Source organism: Hyperolius riggenbachi, chromosome 1 (assembly GCF_040937935.1).
Source record: "Hyperolius riggenbachi isolate aHypRig1 chromosome 1, aHypRig1.pri, whole genome shotgun sequence".
Classification (NCBI taxonomy): domain Eukaryota; kingdom Metazoa; phylum Chordata; class Amphibia; order Anura; family Hyperoliidae; genus Hyperolius; species Hyperolius riggenbachi.
Window position 1 is genome coordinate 431,809,309 of NC_090646.1, and position 17,719 is coordinate 431,827,027.

At 45.3% G+C, this 17,719-nt stretch overlaps 1 protein-coding gene across 8 annotated transcripts in view; it reads left to right on the forward strand.

Annotated features, from left to right (window-relative positions):
- Positions 1 to 17,719, forward strand: part of AOPEP (aminopeptidase O (putative)) — a 539,579-nt gene that overhangs the window by 327,679 nt on the left and 194,181 nt on the right. Inside the window, exon 12 of one of the 8 annotated variants that reach the window (XM_068237350.1) lies at positions 14,664 to 14,692. The exons of the other annotated variants lie outside the window; for them this stretch is intronic. Coding sequence (XP_068093451.1) covers positions 14,664 to 14,692 — 29 coding nt within the window. The remainder of the gene's footprint in view (positions 1 to 14,663; positions 14,693 to 17,719) is intronic. 8 annotated transcript variants of the gene reach the window in all.

The following is a 17,719-nucleotide window of genomic DNA, read 5'->3' on the forward strand; positions in this document are numbered from 1 at the left end:
TGTATTTTTGGCCTAGTATCATTCAGAACAAAACCTGTAATGACATGGATATGGAGGCTGCCATATCCATTTCTTTAGGGGGAAAAAGAGTTGAACTTACCTGGGGCTTCTAATGGTCCAACGTAGACGTCCTGTGCCCGCGCAGCCACTCACCGATACTCTGGTCCCTGCCTCCGGTTCACTTCTGGAATTTACGACTTTAAAGTCTGAAAACCACTGTGCCTGTGTGGCCGTGTCCTCGCTCCCGCCAATATCATTAGGAGCGCACTGCGCAGGCGCAGACTGTACAGGGCCTGCGCAATACACTCCTGGTGACATCAGCGGGAGGGAGGGCGCAGCTGTGCAGGCACAGTGGTTTTCTGACTTTAAAGTCGCAAATTCCGGAAGTGAACAAGAGGCGGGGACCGGAGCATCGGTGAGTGGCTGTGTGGGCACAGGATGTATGCGGGGGAACATTGGAAGCCCTGGGTAAGTTCAACTCTTTTCCCCCCTACAGTACTCCTTTAAGCAACTGCCAAGACAAATTCCTTGTAAGTACAACTCTACTACAGGCTACACTTTTTTTTAACCCGTTTTGGGACTATGTGAGGTGAAACCTAAGGCATGCCTCTGCATGCCAGTCTCTGACAGGACATAGGTTTCACCTCTTTATATCTGCGCATTTCCATGCCACTCCATCACTGCTAACTTCCGCTGAGTTCTGTGCAATGGACCCTGTGATCATTGTTAGCCATTCACAGTGATCGCAAAGTAAAAACCGGAAGAAAGACTATGTACCTGAGATTGTTAAACTAACAAAAATTATACATACCTGGGGCTTCCCCCAGCCCCCTTTAGGCTAATTGGTCCCTCGCCGTCCTCCTCCGCCTCCTGGATCATCTGCTATCAGTCCTGGTAATTTGGCCAGTTGGTGCAGGCACAGTCCAGCCATGTGTGCTACCCCGTCGTGCTCCCTCCTGCACAGGCACAGAGCTCTCCTGGCAGTGGGAGCATAACGGGGGTCGCACATGCGGCCGGGCCGCACATGCGCACCACGTCCCCGACTGGCTGAAGTACCAGGACCGGTACTGGATGATCCAGGAGGCGGATGAGGATGGTGAGGAGCTGTTTGGCCTGAAGGGGCTGGAGGAAGCCCCCGGTATGTTTAATTTTTGTTAGTTTAACCATCTCCATTTTCCTTTAAGAGGCCACAGCACCATTCCCAAGAGGTTAAAGTACACCTAAAATGAGAAGCATATGGTGGCTGCCATATTCATTTCCTTTTAAACAATACTTTTTGCATGGCAGTAGTGCTGATCTCTTTGGTTACAGTAGTATATGAATCACACACACTAAGCATGCAGCTAATCCAGTCAGATTGAGTTCAGAAACACATGATCTACTTATGTTTTCAGGGTCTATGGCTAAATGTATTAGAGGCAGATGATCAGCAGGACTTCCAGGCAACTTGAATTGTTTGAAAGGAAAACAATATGTAAGTCTCCATTTCCCCCTCACTTAAAGAGACTCCGTAACAAAAATTGCATCCTGTTTTTTATCATCCTACAATTTCAAAAAGCTATTCTAATGTGTTCTGGCTTACTGCAGCACTTTATACTATCACTGTCTCTGTAATAAATCAATGTATCTTTCCCCTGTCAGACTTGTCGCCTGTGTCTGGAAGGCTGCCAAGTTCTTCAGTGTTGTGGTTCTGCTATGAACTCCCCCTTCCTCTATGCACACTGCCTGTGTGTTATTTAGATTAGGGCAGCTTCTCTCTTCTCTCTTATCTTTTACAAGCTGGATAAATCGTCCTCTGAGCTGGCTGGGCTTTCACATACTGAGGAATTAAAGACAAGGGCAAAGCTGTTTGCAGGAAGAAACGAGCAGCCTGAAACTTCAGTGCATGAGAACAGGGGGAAAGAAACACACAAATGATCTCTTGAAAAGGAAGGCTGTTTACAGCCTGATTGTGTATGGATGGATTTTCTATGTGTGGACATACTGTACATCAACCTACTTCCTGTTTTGGTGGCCATTTTGTTTGTTTATAAACAAACTTTTTAAAACAGTTTTTAAGCACTTTTAATGCGGCGAGTAGCTGCGAAATTGTGTCAGAGGGTAATAGGAGATGTCCCCTAACGCACTGGTATGTTTACTTTTGTGCGATTTTAACAATACAGATTCTCTTTAAGGTTCAGGTGTGATTTAAACAAAATATTTACTTTTGTCTTTTTCTACAGTATATTTCATTCTCCTTTTTCTCTTTGCTCTATCTAAATTTTTGTGGAGTTAGACAAATGTGCTTCTTTTCCATTTATGGCATACACAGAAGCTGAAAACTGCTTCCTAGCAGACTCTCCTTACTCAACTCACTCTTTTCTTCCCATGCAACAAGTACCCAATCTGAACAAAAACAGTAGAAAAATGAACCCAGAATCATTTGTACCCCTGTATCAACATCGGGTTACAGAGTCAGCCATATATTGTCCTCACAGGGACAAAGGAAACATGCAGGTGCAGTGTTTGTTCTACTCTTCCTACAGCCACTTGCAGTGTTGCAGTATAGCAGAGTGTTAACTACATTGTAAAATAGCTAGGAACCTTTCAGTAGGTTCTTGTGGAGCACAGCTTGGCAATCAGTGCCAGTACCAGCCAGATACAGTGGCTTGCAAAAGTATTCGGCCCCCTTGAAGTTTTCCACATTTTGTCACATTACTTCCACAAACATGAATCAATGTTATTGGAATTCCTTGTGAAAGACCAATACAAAGTGGTGTACACATGAGAAGTGAAACGAAAATCATACATGATTCCAAACATTTTCTACAAATAAATAGCTGCAAAGTGGGGTGTGCGTAATTATTCGGCCCCTTGAGTCAATACTTTGTAGAACCACCTTTTGCTGCAATTACAGCTGCCAGTCTTTTAGGGTATGTCTCTACCAGCTTTGCATAACTAGAGACTGAAATCCTTGCCCTTTATTCTTTGCAAAACAGCTCCAGCTCAGTCAGGTTAGATGGACAGCATTTGTGAACAGCAGTTTTCAGATCTTGCCACAGATTCTCGATTGGATTTAGATCTGGACTTTGACTGGGCCATTCTAACACATGAATATGTTTTGTTTTAACCTCCTTAGCGGTAACCCCGTGCTACACACGGGTAGCCGCCACGGAGGATCACATGGCCCCAGGAAAAAAACAAAGAAACTGGTGCAATACGCTTTAGCTAGCGGTTCACTAGCTAAGCGTATGCACAAAGTTGCTCCGGTCCCCCGCGATCGCCCGCAGTTACTTCCGGAATACGTACCCCCCAGCGTTCCCACGCAGGCGCAGCCGCCCAATCGGCTCCAGGCATCGCGATGGCGGCAATCGGGATTGCGGCTGACGTCATGACGTCGATGACGTCATGACATCAGCTCCAATCGTCGCCATAGCAACGCCGGAAGCCGATCGGGAAACTGCGCTCTTCGTGGGATCGTGGCGGGGTACGTATAGCCGGCGGTGATCGGCGGGCATGGGGGGGACCGGAGCAACCTAAAGCATATGCTTAGCTAGCGAAATGCTAGCTAAAGCGGCAAAAAAAAATTTGGGGTCAAAAAACCTCCCGGTGGACGCACAGTCAGAAACTGCGTACCGCCAAGGGGTTAAACCATTTCATTGTTGCCCTGGATTTATGTTTAGCGTTGTTGTCTTGCTGGAAGGTGAACCTCCACCCCAGTCTCATGTATTTTGCAGACTCCAAGAGGTTTTCTTCCAAGATTGCCCTGTATATGGCTTCATCCATCTTCCTATCAATTCTGACCAGCTTCCCTGTCCCTGCTGAAGAGAAGCAACCCCAGAGCATGATGCTGCCACCACCATATTTGACAGTGAGGATGGTGTGTTCAGAGAGATGTGCAGTGTTCATTTTCCATCACACATAGCGTTTTGCATTTTGGCCAAAACGTTCCATTTTGGTCTTATCTGACCAGAGCACCTTCTTCAACATGTTTGCTGTGTCCCCCACATGGCTTGTGGCAAACTGCAAACGGGACTTCTTATGCTTTTCTGTTAACAATGGCTTTCTTCTTGCCACTCTTCCATAAAGGCCATCTTTGTGCAGTGCACGAATAGTTGTCCTATGGACAGATTCCCCCACCTGAGCTGTAGATCTCTGTAGCTCGTCCTGAGTCACCATGGGCCTCTTGACTGCATTTCTGATCAGCGCTCTCCTTGTTCGGCCTGTAAATTTAGGTGGACGGCCTTGTCTTGGTAGGTTTACAGTTGTGCCATACCCCTTCTATTTCTGAATGATCGCTTAACAGTGCTCTGTGGGCTGTTCAATGCTTTGGAAACCTTTTTGTAGCCTAAGCCTGCTTTAAATTTCTCAATAACTTTATCCCTGACCTGTCTGGTGTGTTCTTTGGACTTCATGGTGTTGTTGCTCCCAATATTCTCTTAGACAACCTCTGAGGACATCACAGAGCAGCTGTATTTGTAATTACATTAGATTACACACAGGTGCACTCTATTTAGTCATTAGCACTCATCAGGCAATGTCTATGGGCAACTGACTGCACTCAGACCAAAAGGGGCCGAATAATTACGCACACCCCACTTTGAAGTTATTTATTTGTTAAAAATGTTTGGAATCATGTACGATTTTCGTTCCACTTCTCACGTGTACACCACTTTGTATTAATCTTTCATGTGGAATTCCAATAAAATTGATTCATGTTTGTGGCAGTTATGTGACAAGATGTGGAAAATTTCAAGGGGGCCGAATACTTTTATGCAATCAAAGGGAGGAAAATGTGTGGCACATCTCCTAACTGCGCCAGTTGTCCTTGATGGGTGTTGCTAGGCTAATATGGGTGGACCCACAGCCTGCACTCCATACCTCTATGTCACTGGACGTGTGCTCAGCGTAAACAGGCAAGAAGAAAGTTCATATCATCAGCAGCAAAAGAACAAAGAAGCGTGCACCTTCCGTCCTATGGTTTATTTCCAATACTGTGTCATAAAGACATTGAGGTTTATCTTTTTGTATTCCACAAAGACAAAATGCAAATAAAGTGCAAGGTGTATCTTACGTATCTTGAAAATGGTGGGTCAGCTCATTGGAGGTGGGTGGTGGGCATTAGGGTGGCTTGGCGACGGCCGTTTCGCGTCTCCTGACGCTTGGTCACGCTGCGTACCACTAATAATGGAGGATGTGCGCTTCCGGGATTAAGACGGGGCACCAGGCTCCGCCCCTTCCGGTCACGTCACATCTTCCGTGCTGAAACTGGTTGCTTGAGTCACGGGGACGCTGCACGGAGGTATTAGATGCGGAAGATTAGTTCCGTATTTACCATTGGATCAGCCATAGGATGGGGAGGTACCCATGTTTCTATGGTTACTAAACAAAAACAACAACAAACGCAGCCAGCGCACAGTGCTCACATGTTTTTGGGCACCTGTGCTTGCAGACAGAAACATTTATTTGATCCATCCGCAATACTCTGCGTGCTAATTGTACAGTCCTAATGATCCATGCATCCTCCTAAAAATACGCGTCTCCGTGACTGCTGCTCTCGTGAATATAAGTGCTACATAACAATACAACACATCTTAAAAACACGTAGCTGGGAGCTCATAATTAAAATTTAAGGAGTATCTCTGTTATAACAGAACATGTGGGCATCTAGCTCAGGGGTATAAGGTCTATACAGTGAACGTTAATCAGTACCACCCTGCATCTAATCATTCAATAATGCTATTACAGGATTTCTATTACTAATGTCATACACAGAAATTGTTATTCATATGTATGCGTCCTCTCCATTTTCCATAAGGAGCATTTGATACTCATCTTCCTACTGAGCATGCAAACAAAATGCAGTATTCCACTGAACATCATTATACGTACGGAAGAATTATACAAGCTGGATACTTTATGGATCTAACATACAGGAAAGTTCTATTTTCTCGTTAAGGTCTAAAGGGCCCATTGCATCAGTCTTTAAGATTAATCTTGTCTCTCTCCTCAACAACAACCGTTCTCTGTCGCCTCCTCTTGAGGGGACTTCTTGTTTCTCCAGGGCTAAGTATCTCAAATTGAATCTCTCATGTGGGTGCTCATTTCTCATATGCTCAATAAGTCGAGTACATCCCTTCCCCGATTTAATAGAACTCATATGCTCACCAAATCGTATTTTTCATTGGTCTGGTGGTTTGTCCTATATAAAATCGGCCGCAGGGGCATATCAGCGCATAGACAACAAAATCCGTTTGACAGGTGAAAAATCCTCTTATTTGTATAACTTCTTTGCCTAACCTAATATTCCTTTGGGGCAACATCTTCCTACACCACTTGCAATGTCCGCATCGAACGTTCCCCGTGGGCAACATAGCACTCAACCAGTCTTTGTTCTTGGGGGAGACGAACTCACTGCTAGTCAACAGGTTCCCCAGAGTGGGGGCGCGCCTAAAAGCCACCCTGGGGACACCCTGCAGGATTGGCGCCAACTCGGGATCCCTCCCAATCATGGACCAATTTGAATGTATGGCCTTCCTGATCCGATCTGCCATAGAGGAATAATCAAACGTAAAAGTCGTTCTTATGATGTTACTGTCGACTTTCTTTCTGGGTGTCAACAATGACTTCCTAGCCTGTTTCCAGGCTCGTAGCCTTGACTTTTTGAGTAAGTCCATATTGTAGCCTCTCCTAGCAAATCTAGCAGTGAGTTCGTCCGCTTGTGCACTAAAGTCACTATCCTTGCTATTATTGCGTCTTAATCTTAAAGAGAGTCTGAAGCGAGAATAGATCTCGCTTCAGACATCATAGCTAGCAGGGGCATGCGTGCCCCTGCTAAAACGCCGCTATAGCGCGGCTTAACGGGGGTCCCTGTCCCCCCAAACCCCCTCCGTGCAGCGGGGGAGCGCTTCCTGGTTGGGGCAGGGCTAACCGCCGCAGCCCTGCCCCATGCGCGTCTGTCAGACGCGTATCTCCGCCTCTCCCCCGCCCCTCTCAGTCTTCCTTCACTGAGAGGGGCGGGGGAGAGGCGGCGATGCGCGTCTGATAGACGCGCTGGGAGGCAGGGCTGCAGTCGTTAGCCCTGCCTCCAGGAAGAAGATTACCAGCGACCATTTTACGACCAACTTTTGCGGGGGGTGGGTTGGGGGTGAAGGGACCCCCGTTAAGCCGCGGGATAGCGGCGTTTTACCTGATGGTACCAGCTGCGGTCAAACATAAAGGCGTTATGGGTTAACACAAAATTAAGACATTCCAAAATGTAATCAACAAATTTCTCATCCTTATTGGTACGTAAAAGATATTGTCTAACCGCAGCCACCCCCACACAGTGCGGGATCCTGCTGTACAGACTGACCACATCAATAGTGGCCAGTCTGTCACCTGGGACCCACGTGGCATGCTCCACCATCCTCAATACCTCAAGTGTGTCCCTGAGGTAAGATGGCACCCCCTCCAACAGGGGACGCAGGAGGTGGTCCAGGTATCTGGACAATCTCTCAGTGAGAGACCCACATCCAGAAACGGAAGATGTGACACGACCGGAAGGGGCGGAGCCTGGTGCCCCGTCTTAATCCCGGAAGCGCACATCCTCCATTATTAATGGTACGCAGCGTGACCAAGCATCAGGAGATGCGAAACGGCCGTCGCCAAGCCACCCTAATGCCCACCACCCACCACCCACCTCTAATGAGCTGACCCACCATTTTCAAGATACGTAAGATACACCTTGCACTTTATTTGCATTTTGTCTTTGTGGAATACAAAAAGATACACCTCAATGTCTTTATGTCACAGTATTGGAAATAAACCATAGGACGGAAGGTGCACGCTTCTTTGTTCTTTTGCTGCTGGCCGAATACTTTTGCAAGCCACTGTATATAAGATGCAAATGCTCTATCCATTACTTTCAAAATCTTTACATACATATACTGTATATGCCTGTAAGGATACATGTTGCTGCCAGATGGAAGCCAGCCCTCTTGTCCATTGATATTGCTAAAGCTAGAATGTATTTGATTATGATAAAAAAGATGCTATCAGCACAATCACAATTGCAGTCTTTGAGAAAATATAACTTCCTTGGATAAATTATCACTCCATGAAACTTTTAGCCAGAAATTGTCCCCTCCCCTTCCCCCATTTCTATGTTTTCTCTGATGCAGTCAAACGTCATAGGGGAGCATTTGGCACACATTGTTTGTATGCATGCTGAGTGCTCACAGGCATGGTCAATATGCTCTGCTTTGTGTTAAAGTATAACCATAATATTTAACGGTTTGTGGAGTACTTGTGAAACAGAACGGCTTCAGGCGAATGCATAATGTTTTTATTAAATAGATTACTAAAAATGTGGACTTTAATGTTTTTTCTTGTATTTGTAAACAACTTAAACCTGAACTCGGGATGCCTTTTTTCAAATACATTTTTTTTGTGTATTCTCCTCTGAGCTGGAAGCATTATTACTTTTAAAGGGCACTTGAAGTGAGAGGGATATGGAGACTGTCATATGTATTTCCTTTTAAAGGAAACCAGAAACGAAACCTAAAAAACATACATACATACATACCTGGGGCTTCCTCCAGCCTCCACCGGCCTGATTGATCCCTCAGCGCCGTCCTTGACCTCCTGGATCTTCGGTTTAGCCAGTTGGGGCTGACTGCACCTGCGCAGCCCGGCCGCACGCACCCGCCCTGCTGCGCTCTTGTTTCCGGGAGCTTTCTGCACCTGCGCAGGAGCAAAACTCTCCTGGCTACGGGAGCGAGGTGGGGAAGCATGCCCAGCTGCATTGCGCATGCGCCAACCTACGGCGACTAGCCGAAGATACCGGCAACCCCTGGAGGAAGCCCTAGGAATGTATGAATTTTTTTTCAGGTTTCGTCTCTGGTACACTTAACACAATGAAAATTGCCTGGCTGCCTGCTGAACGTTCATGCATTAGTAGTGTCTGAATAACACACCTGAAACAAGCATGCAGCAAATCCAGCCAAACGTCAATCAAACATCTGATCTGCATGCTTGTTCTGCTATAGCTAAAAGTGTTAAAGGCAGAGGATAAACAGGGCAGTGAGGCAGTGTGCATTGTTTAAAAGGAAGTACATATCCTCATATGCTTGCCTCAGCGGTCTCAGGAAACAATCTTTAACATAAGAATGTGTTGGAAGTCTATAATGAGCTCACCACATTCATTATGTGCAACAATGAGATAGGCCTCAATTCACTAAGATCATGCTGGAGATAATAAGGCAAGAGAAAACTTACCTCCACACGTGAGAGAGTTATCTTACCTCTTCATTCCTTAAGTTACCTCTCCTGTAGTTAATTTACCTCCTCTGTAGTTAATTTACCTCCTCTGTAGTTATTTTCACATGCAGCTAATTAACAGCCTGTCTTTAACTCTGGAGTTATTTTAAGGATTGGAGAGTTAATTTAAAGACAGAAGAGTTAACTTTAGGCTTGCCTGAGGTAAAATGTTTCCTGAATACTACATGCCTTATCACCATGATAACAACTCTAGAAGAGATATTAAAGACAGGAGATAAGTTTAGTGAATTGAGGCCATAGTCAGCCACATACTATAACCGGTCCTCCAGTAAAATTATCCTCCTGATTGATCTCCTGCACCTGCCTTATTGCAGCTGACATCAACATGCGCTGAGTACACCTCCTGGTGTACTGGGTAAACTCCCTGGTGTACTAGGTACATTTCCTGGTGTACTCGGTAAACTCCCTGGTGTACTAGGTACATTTCCTGGTGTACTGTGTAAACTCCCTGGTGTACTAGGTACATTTCCTGCTGTACTGGGTAAACTCCCTGGTGTACTAGGTACACTTGTTAGTGTGTACCAATTATTTTAGTTTCGGATAGTTGGAAATTGTCAGTACATTTAAAGAGGAACTCCAGTGAAAATAACGTAATAATGCTTAATTTTTACAATAATTATGTATAAATGATTTAGTCAGTGTTTACCCATTGTAACATCTTTTCTCTCCCTGATTTACATTCTGACATTTATCATATGGTGACATTTTACTGCTGACAGGTAATGTCAATGGAAGGAGATGCTGATTGCTTTTTTTGGCAATCGGAAACAGCTGTTATTACGCACAATGCAACAAGGCTCCCACAGTGTGATGTCACCACCATGGTCCTGACATCACAATGTGGGAGGGGTTTCACCACAATATCAGCCATACAGACCCCCCCTGATGATCCGTTTGAGAAAAGGAAAAGATTTCTCATGTAAAAGGGGGTATCAGCTACTGATTGGGATGAAGTTCAATTCTTGGTCACGGTTTCTCTTTAAGTCTTTAAGGCAGTAGATATTGGAGAAATAAGTGCAAGTTTTATCAAGAGGGACACATGCAGCAGTAAAAGCCGGAAAAATGTTCTAATCCTTTCCAGGTCTATTCAAAATTTTGGCTGAAGTTAGGAATTTTTTTTGCATAGTTGCCAGTAAATTGAGTGGCTTTCACGTTGCACGTGTGAGCAACATTTGAATTCCTATTAACCACTTAACAACCTCTGCCACGCTTATCTACGCCCCTTTAAAATTCACCTGAGTCACAGGGGCGTAGATAGGCAACTCCTGTTTATTTTCCTGCTGTGCGCGATCGCGTTCGCGTCCGCGTGCACGCGGACGTGCATACGCGTCGGGCACCCGCTGGTCTGTGATTGGCTGATGTGAACATGTGTTCACAAAGCCAATGACAGTGCTTATTCATGCAGAATGTGTGTAAACATTGTATCAGTCACTATGCTGTTACAGTTACTGAGATCACTCGTGAGAGGATCTCAGATAACTAACACAGCATTAGTGACTGATCAGCATCAGTGAGGTTTTTTTTAAATAAATTATACCCCCATTAAGCCCATTAACCCTTGCCTCCCTTAAATGTGAAAATTGCTGTGGTTTTTAGGTGAAAAACCCCATGGTAGAGAAGTGGTTAAATGACAATAGTTTTATTTCTAACATTAAAAAGGATAGAGCACTTCTACACTTGTCTCTTTAGTTGTTAAAAGTAGGCACATCTTAGGTCTGAAGTAGAAGCTGAAATCCTTTTCTAAGATAAGAGCCCCATGATGTATGCCTGCGAATGCGTCTCTGATGTTTTGTGATTTAGTTGTCATTAAAATAATCACGGAGGGCTGTGACATCTCATTTACCTTACTCATGCCTGTCACTTTGGATATTTATCAAGATGTACAGTACTATGAGAGCTTGCAGGGAGTCTCTCTTTTGGCTAGTTACCATATGAGATGAGGCACTTTGTCACGTGACCACTGATGATGTCCTGAGGTAAACACTTTGTAAACACTATCATGTATTTACATTATTATGCAAACTTTACGATTGTTTATCAGGTTTGTGATGCTGGGCCAGTCAGTAAGCTAAATACAAGCCCCTGTTTTTGCAGGTCACTCCACAATCACCTTTTGAGAACATACTATAAACCAGACATATTAAAGTTTGTTTTATTCTGGACTAGACATAGCTCAGAAATCACGCGGTCAATTCCAGCTACCCACCTGTGTCTTCTGCTGTCATCCAAATCTTATCCTTCCTGGCTTCATACAAGTTTTATAATAGCTACAGAATTAGATTACTCTTGAAACATTCACATTTGTGCCGCTCTATCATGTAAACAAAAAAGTAAATACATATTCCATTGCTCACCAAATATATTACAACATTGGGAGATAATCTAGAATAATTAGGAATTATTGTGATGTCATAAGGTTAGTTAGAACTATTATAATTTTCTGATTTCTTTGTTTATTTCAGAAAGATTTGTCATTGTACCTCAGACCATAACCATTGCTCTTGATCCATGTAAAGTTACTGCCGCCTTAGCTAAATAGAAACGTATTTGGTATTCCCACCATCCTCATATAATTTACATATTATATCTTCAACTCTATCAAACGATCCCCCCCTCTCCCCCCGAAGGTCCACCTTGCCACTGCCTGGGTCCATTGTCTGTGCAGGTACAGGCTGTGTGGAGTCCACCGCTGCTCCCCAGGAGGTCAGGGCTCCACTGAGGTAGGAAGACTCTATGCTGATCAGGAAACCTTTGGCCATCCATCCACCTGCTGCTGTACTCCGCCGCAGCAGGGACACCTCTGGTTCAGCCCTTCCATGACGCCAGCCACAAAACCAACAGTAAGGGCCACCACAGCCGGACGTTTCTGTGACAGCCAGATTATCTTTACCAGCCCTGCTGAATGCTGCCCAGGAGTCGGGACCCACCACAGAAATTAATAGTACTGCACCCCCTAATCCCTTGGCCAGCACTGCCAGATGCCAGCAATTGGGATTCTCAGCAGCATCAGCCATCACCGCAGGTTTTATTCATAAAGAACTAGGTCATCACTGCTGAACCTTTGCCACCCCCCTCCTTGTCTCCTTAGAGATGACAGATGATTGCCAAGTGCAACTGGTGGTGCCATAGTATGGCAGCCTTGGCTCTTGACTTTCGGACATTAACCCCCCCCGCCCCCATCCTACCAGAACCTGTATAAGCCAAAAACAATTCCGATTACAACCCGCCCATTTGTACTTGGCAAAATAAATGATTCTGATTCTAATAGTTTTCAGCATTGCTTCTTATATTAGTGCTGGAAGCTGGACTAGAAACATTCCCATGAGTCAGGTGGTAGAAGGTGTTGCTAAAATGGTGGTTATGGTTTAAAGCGAGCGATCAATGAATGTCAAATTATTGGAGGTGAAGGTTGAGACAAATAAAGTGAACTTTAAGAAGTTATTTAAGAAAAGCCTTCATGAATATAGAGTAATAGAAATCAACAATTAACAATATTAGAATGTTAAAGCATGCACAGATTGGGGTCAAAAGCAACAATAAGAAATTAGAACTAGAAAACTTCTTAGGTATAGTTTTCTCCACAAAGACTCCAAGCTAAGAATGTATAACACTGCTATAAGTCCTGTTGTAGTGTATGGCAGAGCTGGATCATTGACAAGACGCACATAGGCAGTTGCCTAGGGCCTGGATAAAGTCTAGGGGCCTGGTGGACGCTTGCCTCCACCAAATTTAAAAAAGCCAGGAAACCATCAACGTTGGGCAAAAAACCTATACCCAATTTCATCTTAATCCATTTCAGATGTATGATTATGGAACATGTATATTACAGTAACTCAGCAGGATGTAGATAGATTTTTATATAAATGTGTGGGACAAAACTGGAAAATGCTGTTTGAGGGGGAAAAGAAAATTAAACAGCTGAATTACATACTGGTGGTGAAAGAAGTGAACAACAAATAGCTGTATCATGATTTCAGCTGCACTTGGCTCCACTAATGTCACAATCTCACCTCCACTTGGCTCCAGCAACCGATAGGTGGCCCCTGACGCTTGGCGCAGATGGGTGCGCAGACCTACACATGTGTTTGGCATCTCTACAGCTCTCGCGGGTTCACCCAGACAAACTCTCTCTGGCATTGTAGGGCGACGGGGACGGTCAGGGTACGCTCTCCTGTGCCAACTCTAAACCAGGAAGTTATTGGTCTAGTCATTCACTAGAGGCAGGCTCAGTGTTCATTGGCTGGCCACTGTGGGGAAACCTCCTGATTGGTGCAGTATAAAAGTCTAGTTGGTGCAGTTGTTAGTTGCCTGTGATAACGTTAATGGCCCATACTCACAGGCTACATTTGTGGCCTGTCGCTAGCACACGGGAGCATGTGCGCGACAGGCCGGTGACAGCTCGTCGCCAGGTCCCTCCGCATACACACGGCGGAGGGACCTGACAACTGATGCGGCGGAAGCTGTCGCTGTTGTTCCTCCCCCCGCCCGGAAGCTCAAGGTATTCCCTGCTTGTTGCTGTCGCTAGTCCGCATACCCACGCGGACTAGCGACAGTTGCGACGGAGTTGCGGCGGCAACTGTTGCCAGGCGATTGACCGCGCCAATCGGCTGGCAACAGCAGTGACGAACGACGGTTTGGGGTGCGCACCCGTGTTGCTCCTCATACTCACAGGCGACCTGTCGCTGCAACACGCGCGCGCCGCGTGTTGCGGCGACAATTGTAGCCCGTGAGTATGGGCCATAAGTCTCTAGAGCTAGCTGCTGGGCATTCCTTGCTGTAGCTTACTCATTGGTCTGAATCCTTGCCTGTACCTTTGCCTGATTTTTTACCATTCAGTTGACTGCCACCTGGACCGACTCTTGCCTGTTTGACCACTCTCCTGTCTTATCCCTGTACCATGATATATGTGTTTGACCTTTGGCTTGCTGACTGTGAGATTGTTCATGATTAGGATTGACTGTCATCTCAACTCCTTTAAAACCCAGGGATGGATGCCACCTGGGTCACATGCTTTATCTATGTCAATTTTATTTAAATATGCCTGCACATTTTCCTGCATTAAGCAATTAATGTTTAATATGGTAGTCAGGGAATAACCCACAAATGTATTATGAGACAAAGGCATCTCCTTGGTAAAGACAGAAACAATGCGTGCATTTGAAATCTCATTTTTAATTTGATCATCCACAATCAAGTTCCCTCTCCAATGTTTCAAAAGTCCTATTTTCTATGCCTTCTTTCTTTTTGAATATATATTTGTGTAAAACCTTTCTGGATTTCACTTTATATTACTAATGACTTCTTTTTTAGCTTCTAGTTTTGTCACTTTCATTAATAATACACTCTCTATATTTTTAATGCAGATACATATTCATGCTTTAAGGCCACAGTTGTATCCTTTTACACTTAACCATATCCAAAATGTTATTATCCATATTTGCCTTTTTTATACGTACAATTTTTGCTCTCATATTACATATTGCAATACTCGTTAAAAATCTATTTAACCAGAAAAGGTGAAGTGAGGAGCACCTTAGCATAAAAAGGTGTGCCTCGACCCCGTCCCAGTGTCTCTTGGGACCACTGTGTCCAAAAGTACAAATGGGTCGGCACCACCAAAAAGTAAATATAGCTCTTTATTAATAACAGCAGTTAACTGCTGTTATTAACCACTTGCCGACCGCGCACTCATAACGCGCGTCGGCAAAGTGGTAGCTGCAGGACCAGCGACGCAGATCTGCGTCGCCGGCTGCAGGCTAATTAATCAGGAAACAGCCGCTCGCGCGAGCGGCTGTTTCCTGTCATTTCACGGCGGGTGGCTCCGTGAATAGACTGCGGGCTGCCGATCGCAGCTCGCAGGCTAAATGTAAACACAAGCGGAAATAATCCGCTTTGTTTACATTTTTACAACACTGCTACAGTAGCAGCGTTGTAGTAGATCAGCGATCCCCGGCCAATCAGCGGCCGGGGATCGCTGTCACATGACAGCGGGGAGCCTGTTAGAGGCTGCACAGGACAGATCCGTTCCTGTGCAGCCTCCAATCTCTTGGGCAGGGAGGGAGAAGAGGGAGAGGGGGAATCTTGCGGTGGAGGGGGCTTTGAGGTGCCCCCCACCCCTGCCACCCACAGCATGCAGGAGCGATCAGGCCCCCTCAGCACATCATCCCCTAGTGGGGAAAAAAGGGGGGCGATCTGGTCGCTCTGCCTGTCATTTGATCTGTGCTGGGGGCTGTAGAGCCCACCCAGCACAGATCTGAAAAAACAGCGCTGGTCCTTAAGGGGGGGGGGGGGGGTAAAGGCTAGGTCCTCAAGTGGTTAATAAAGAGCTATATTTACTTTTTGGTGGTGCCGACCCATTTGTACTTTTAAAAATCTATTTAAAACTTTTACTTTTAGTGTCCTTGCGTTATCCCAATTTACAAGACTTAGTGAGATCCTTAGTTGTCTTCTTGTTCACAGTGTTGGGTGGCTAGCTGTTTTTTATTTAGTGTGAATGTATTTCTTTTGTCAATCCATAATCTTTTAATACATTTAAAGTGACACTAAAGTAAAAAAAAAACCTCATGATATAATGAATTGGTTTTGTAATACGGATAATTAATAGAACATTAGTAGTAAAGAAAATAGTGTCATATTTTTATTTTCAGGTATATAGCTTTTTATTTTATAACATTTCATCATTCTCTAATAATTGCAGTTTCCACAATACTCTCAGCATTTTAAATGATTTCATAGAGCAGGCTACTGACCCTTTGAACTTTCCTCTGCAACAAAAACATAAACAAAGAAGAAACAATGGCCCTGATTCACAAAGCGGTGATAACTCAGTTATCACGCCTAAAAGACTTTAGGCGTGATAAGCCGTGCAAAGCTGAGTTATCACCGATTTGTGCTGCTCTTCGCGCGAAGCTCCCGCGCGCAAAGTTTTGCGCACGTAGCGCACCGCGCTGCGCGCGCAAAGTCCCATAGGGCTCAATGGACGCTGCGCGCGAAGCACGGTACACTGCGCGCGCAGCGCGGTGCGCTACGCGCGCAAAACTTTGCGCGCGGGAGATCGCGCGAGTTTCTTCTTATCACGCCTAAACTGAGTTTAGGCGTGATAAAGGGCTTTTCACAGGCGTGCAAACACTTTGCACCGCTTTGTGAATCAAGCCCTATGAGAGAAAGTTGAGACAAGTGCTTCGAAAGACAGTGATTTCCACAACTTTAAGGGGAAGATCCGCGCAGACTATAAAAAACAAACTGCACTTCCCTGGGGCTTCTTCCAGCTCCTGGCAGTCGATCGGTGCCCTCGCCGCAGCTCCTCTCCCTCCCGGCATCCAGCAGTGATGAAGCCGACCTCGCCAAGTCGGCTTCCGTGTCGGGTTCATGTGCGCTCCATGCCGCGGGTCATGTGGTGTAAGTGACATCATTTGGTCTCTACTGCGCAGGCGCAGTAGTTCTGCGCCTGCGCAGTAGAGACCCGATGACGTCCCTACACCACGTGACCCCCTGACGTGGAGCGCACAGAAGCCGACCTGGAAGCCGACCTGGCGAGGTCGGCTTCTTCACCGCTGGACGCCGGGAGGGAGAGGAGCTGCGGCGAGGGCACCAATCGACTGGCAGGAGCTGGATGAAGCCCCAGGTAAGTGCAGTTTGTTTTTTATAGTCTGCGCAAACCTTCCCTTTAAAGTCGCAGAGCTCAAAGAAGCTCTTTTGCATAGATAACAACTGAAGTTTCTGAAACTCTTCTTGTACTGGAAACAGAAAGAGACTCATTTATGTGCTAATAATGTTTTATTTCTTAGCAGTACTACAAATACAAATCATTATATCATAAGTTTATTTGCTCTTCAGATTCCCTTTAATTCATCCTCTTTCATTAGGCCTAGTTTTGTAGTGGCATTCCATCAATTCCAGGTTTATGTCAATATTCTATCTAAATTAGACAAGTATATAGCAATATTGCGCTTTGCCTAGCCACCTATTGGAAATGTAGATTCCCTCTAGGATTGGAACAACGTATTCTTTGGCATTTTTGACAAATGATGAGGTGGGGCTGCCAGTTACTTACACATCAAATATGCAGACCTGCTACAAGTACCTTGAGGCAGGGAACACACTTGACTGTTTTCGTGCGCGTTTTCTGCACAGAAAAACTGAGAACTCATGTTAATCAATGTGCTAGTGCACACTTACTGTGTTAACAAAATTCAATTAAACTGCCGCGCTCTCCATTCCTGTAATCATAAAAAAGACTCCGCATAGGGTAATATTGTTCAATCCTGTCGTTCACAATATTCCACCACCTACAGATCACTCGTGCTTTGTGCTCCCCGGGTGGTGAATCACATCTGTCTCCCTCACCCCTTGTTAATATATGCTCACCAGATTCTCTCCACCTCAGTTATCAGGTGGGTCTCACGCATCTCAGAAAAAC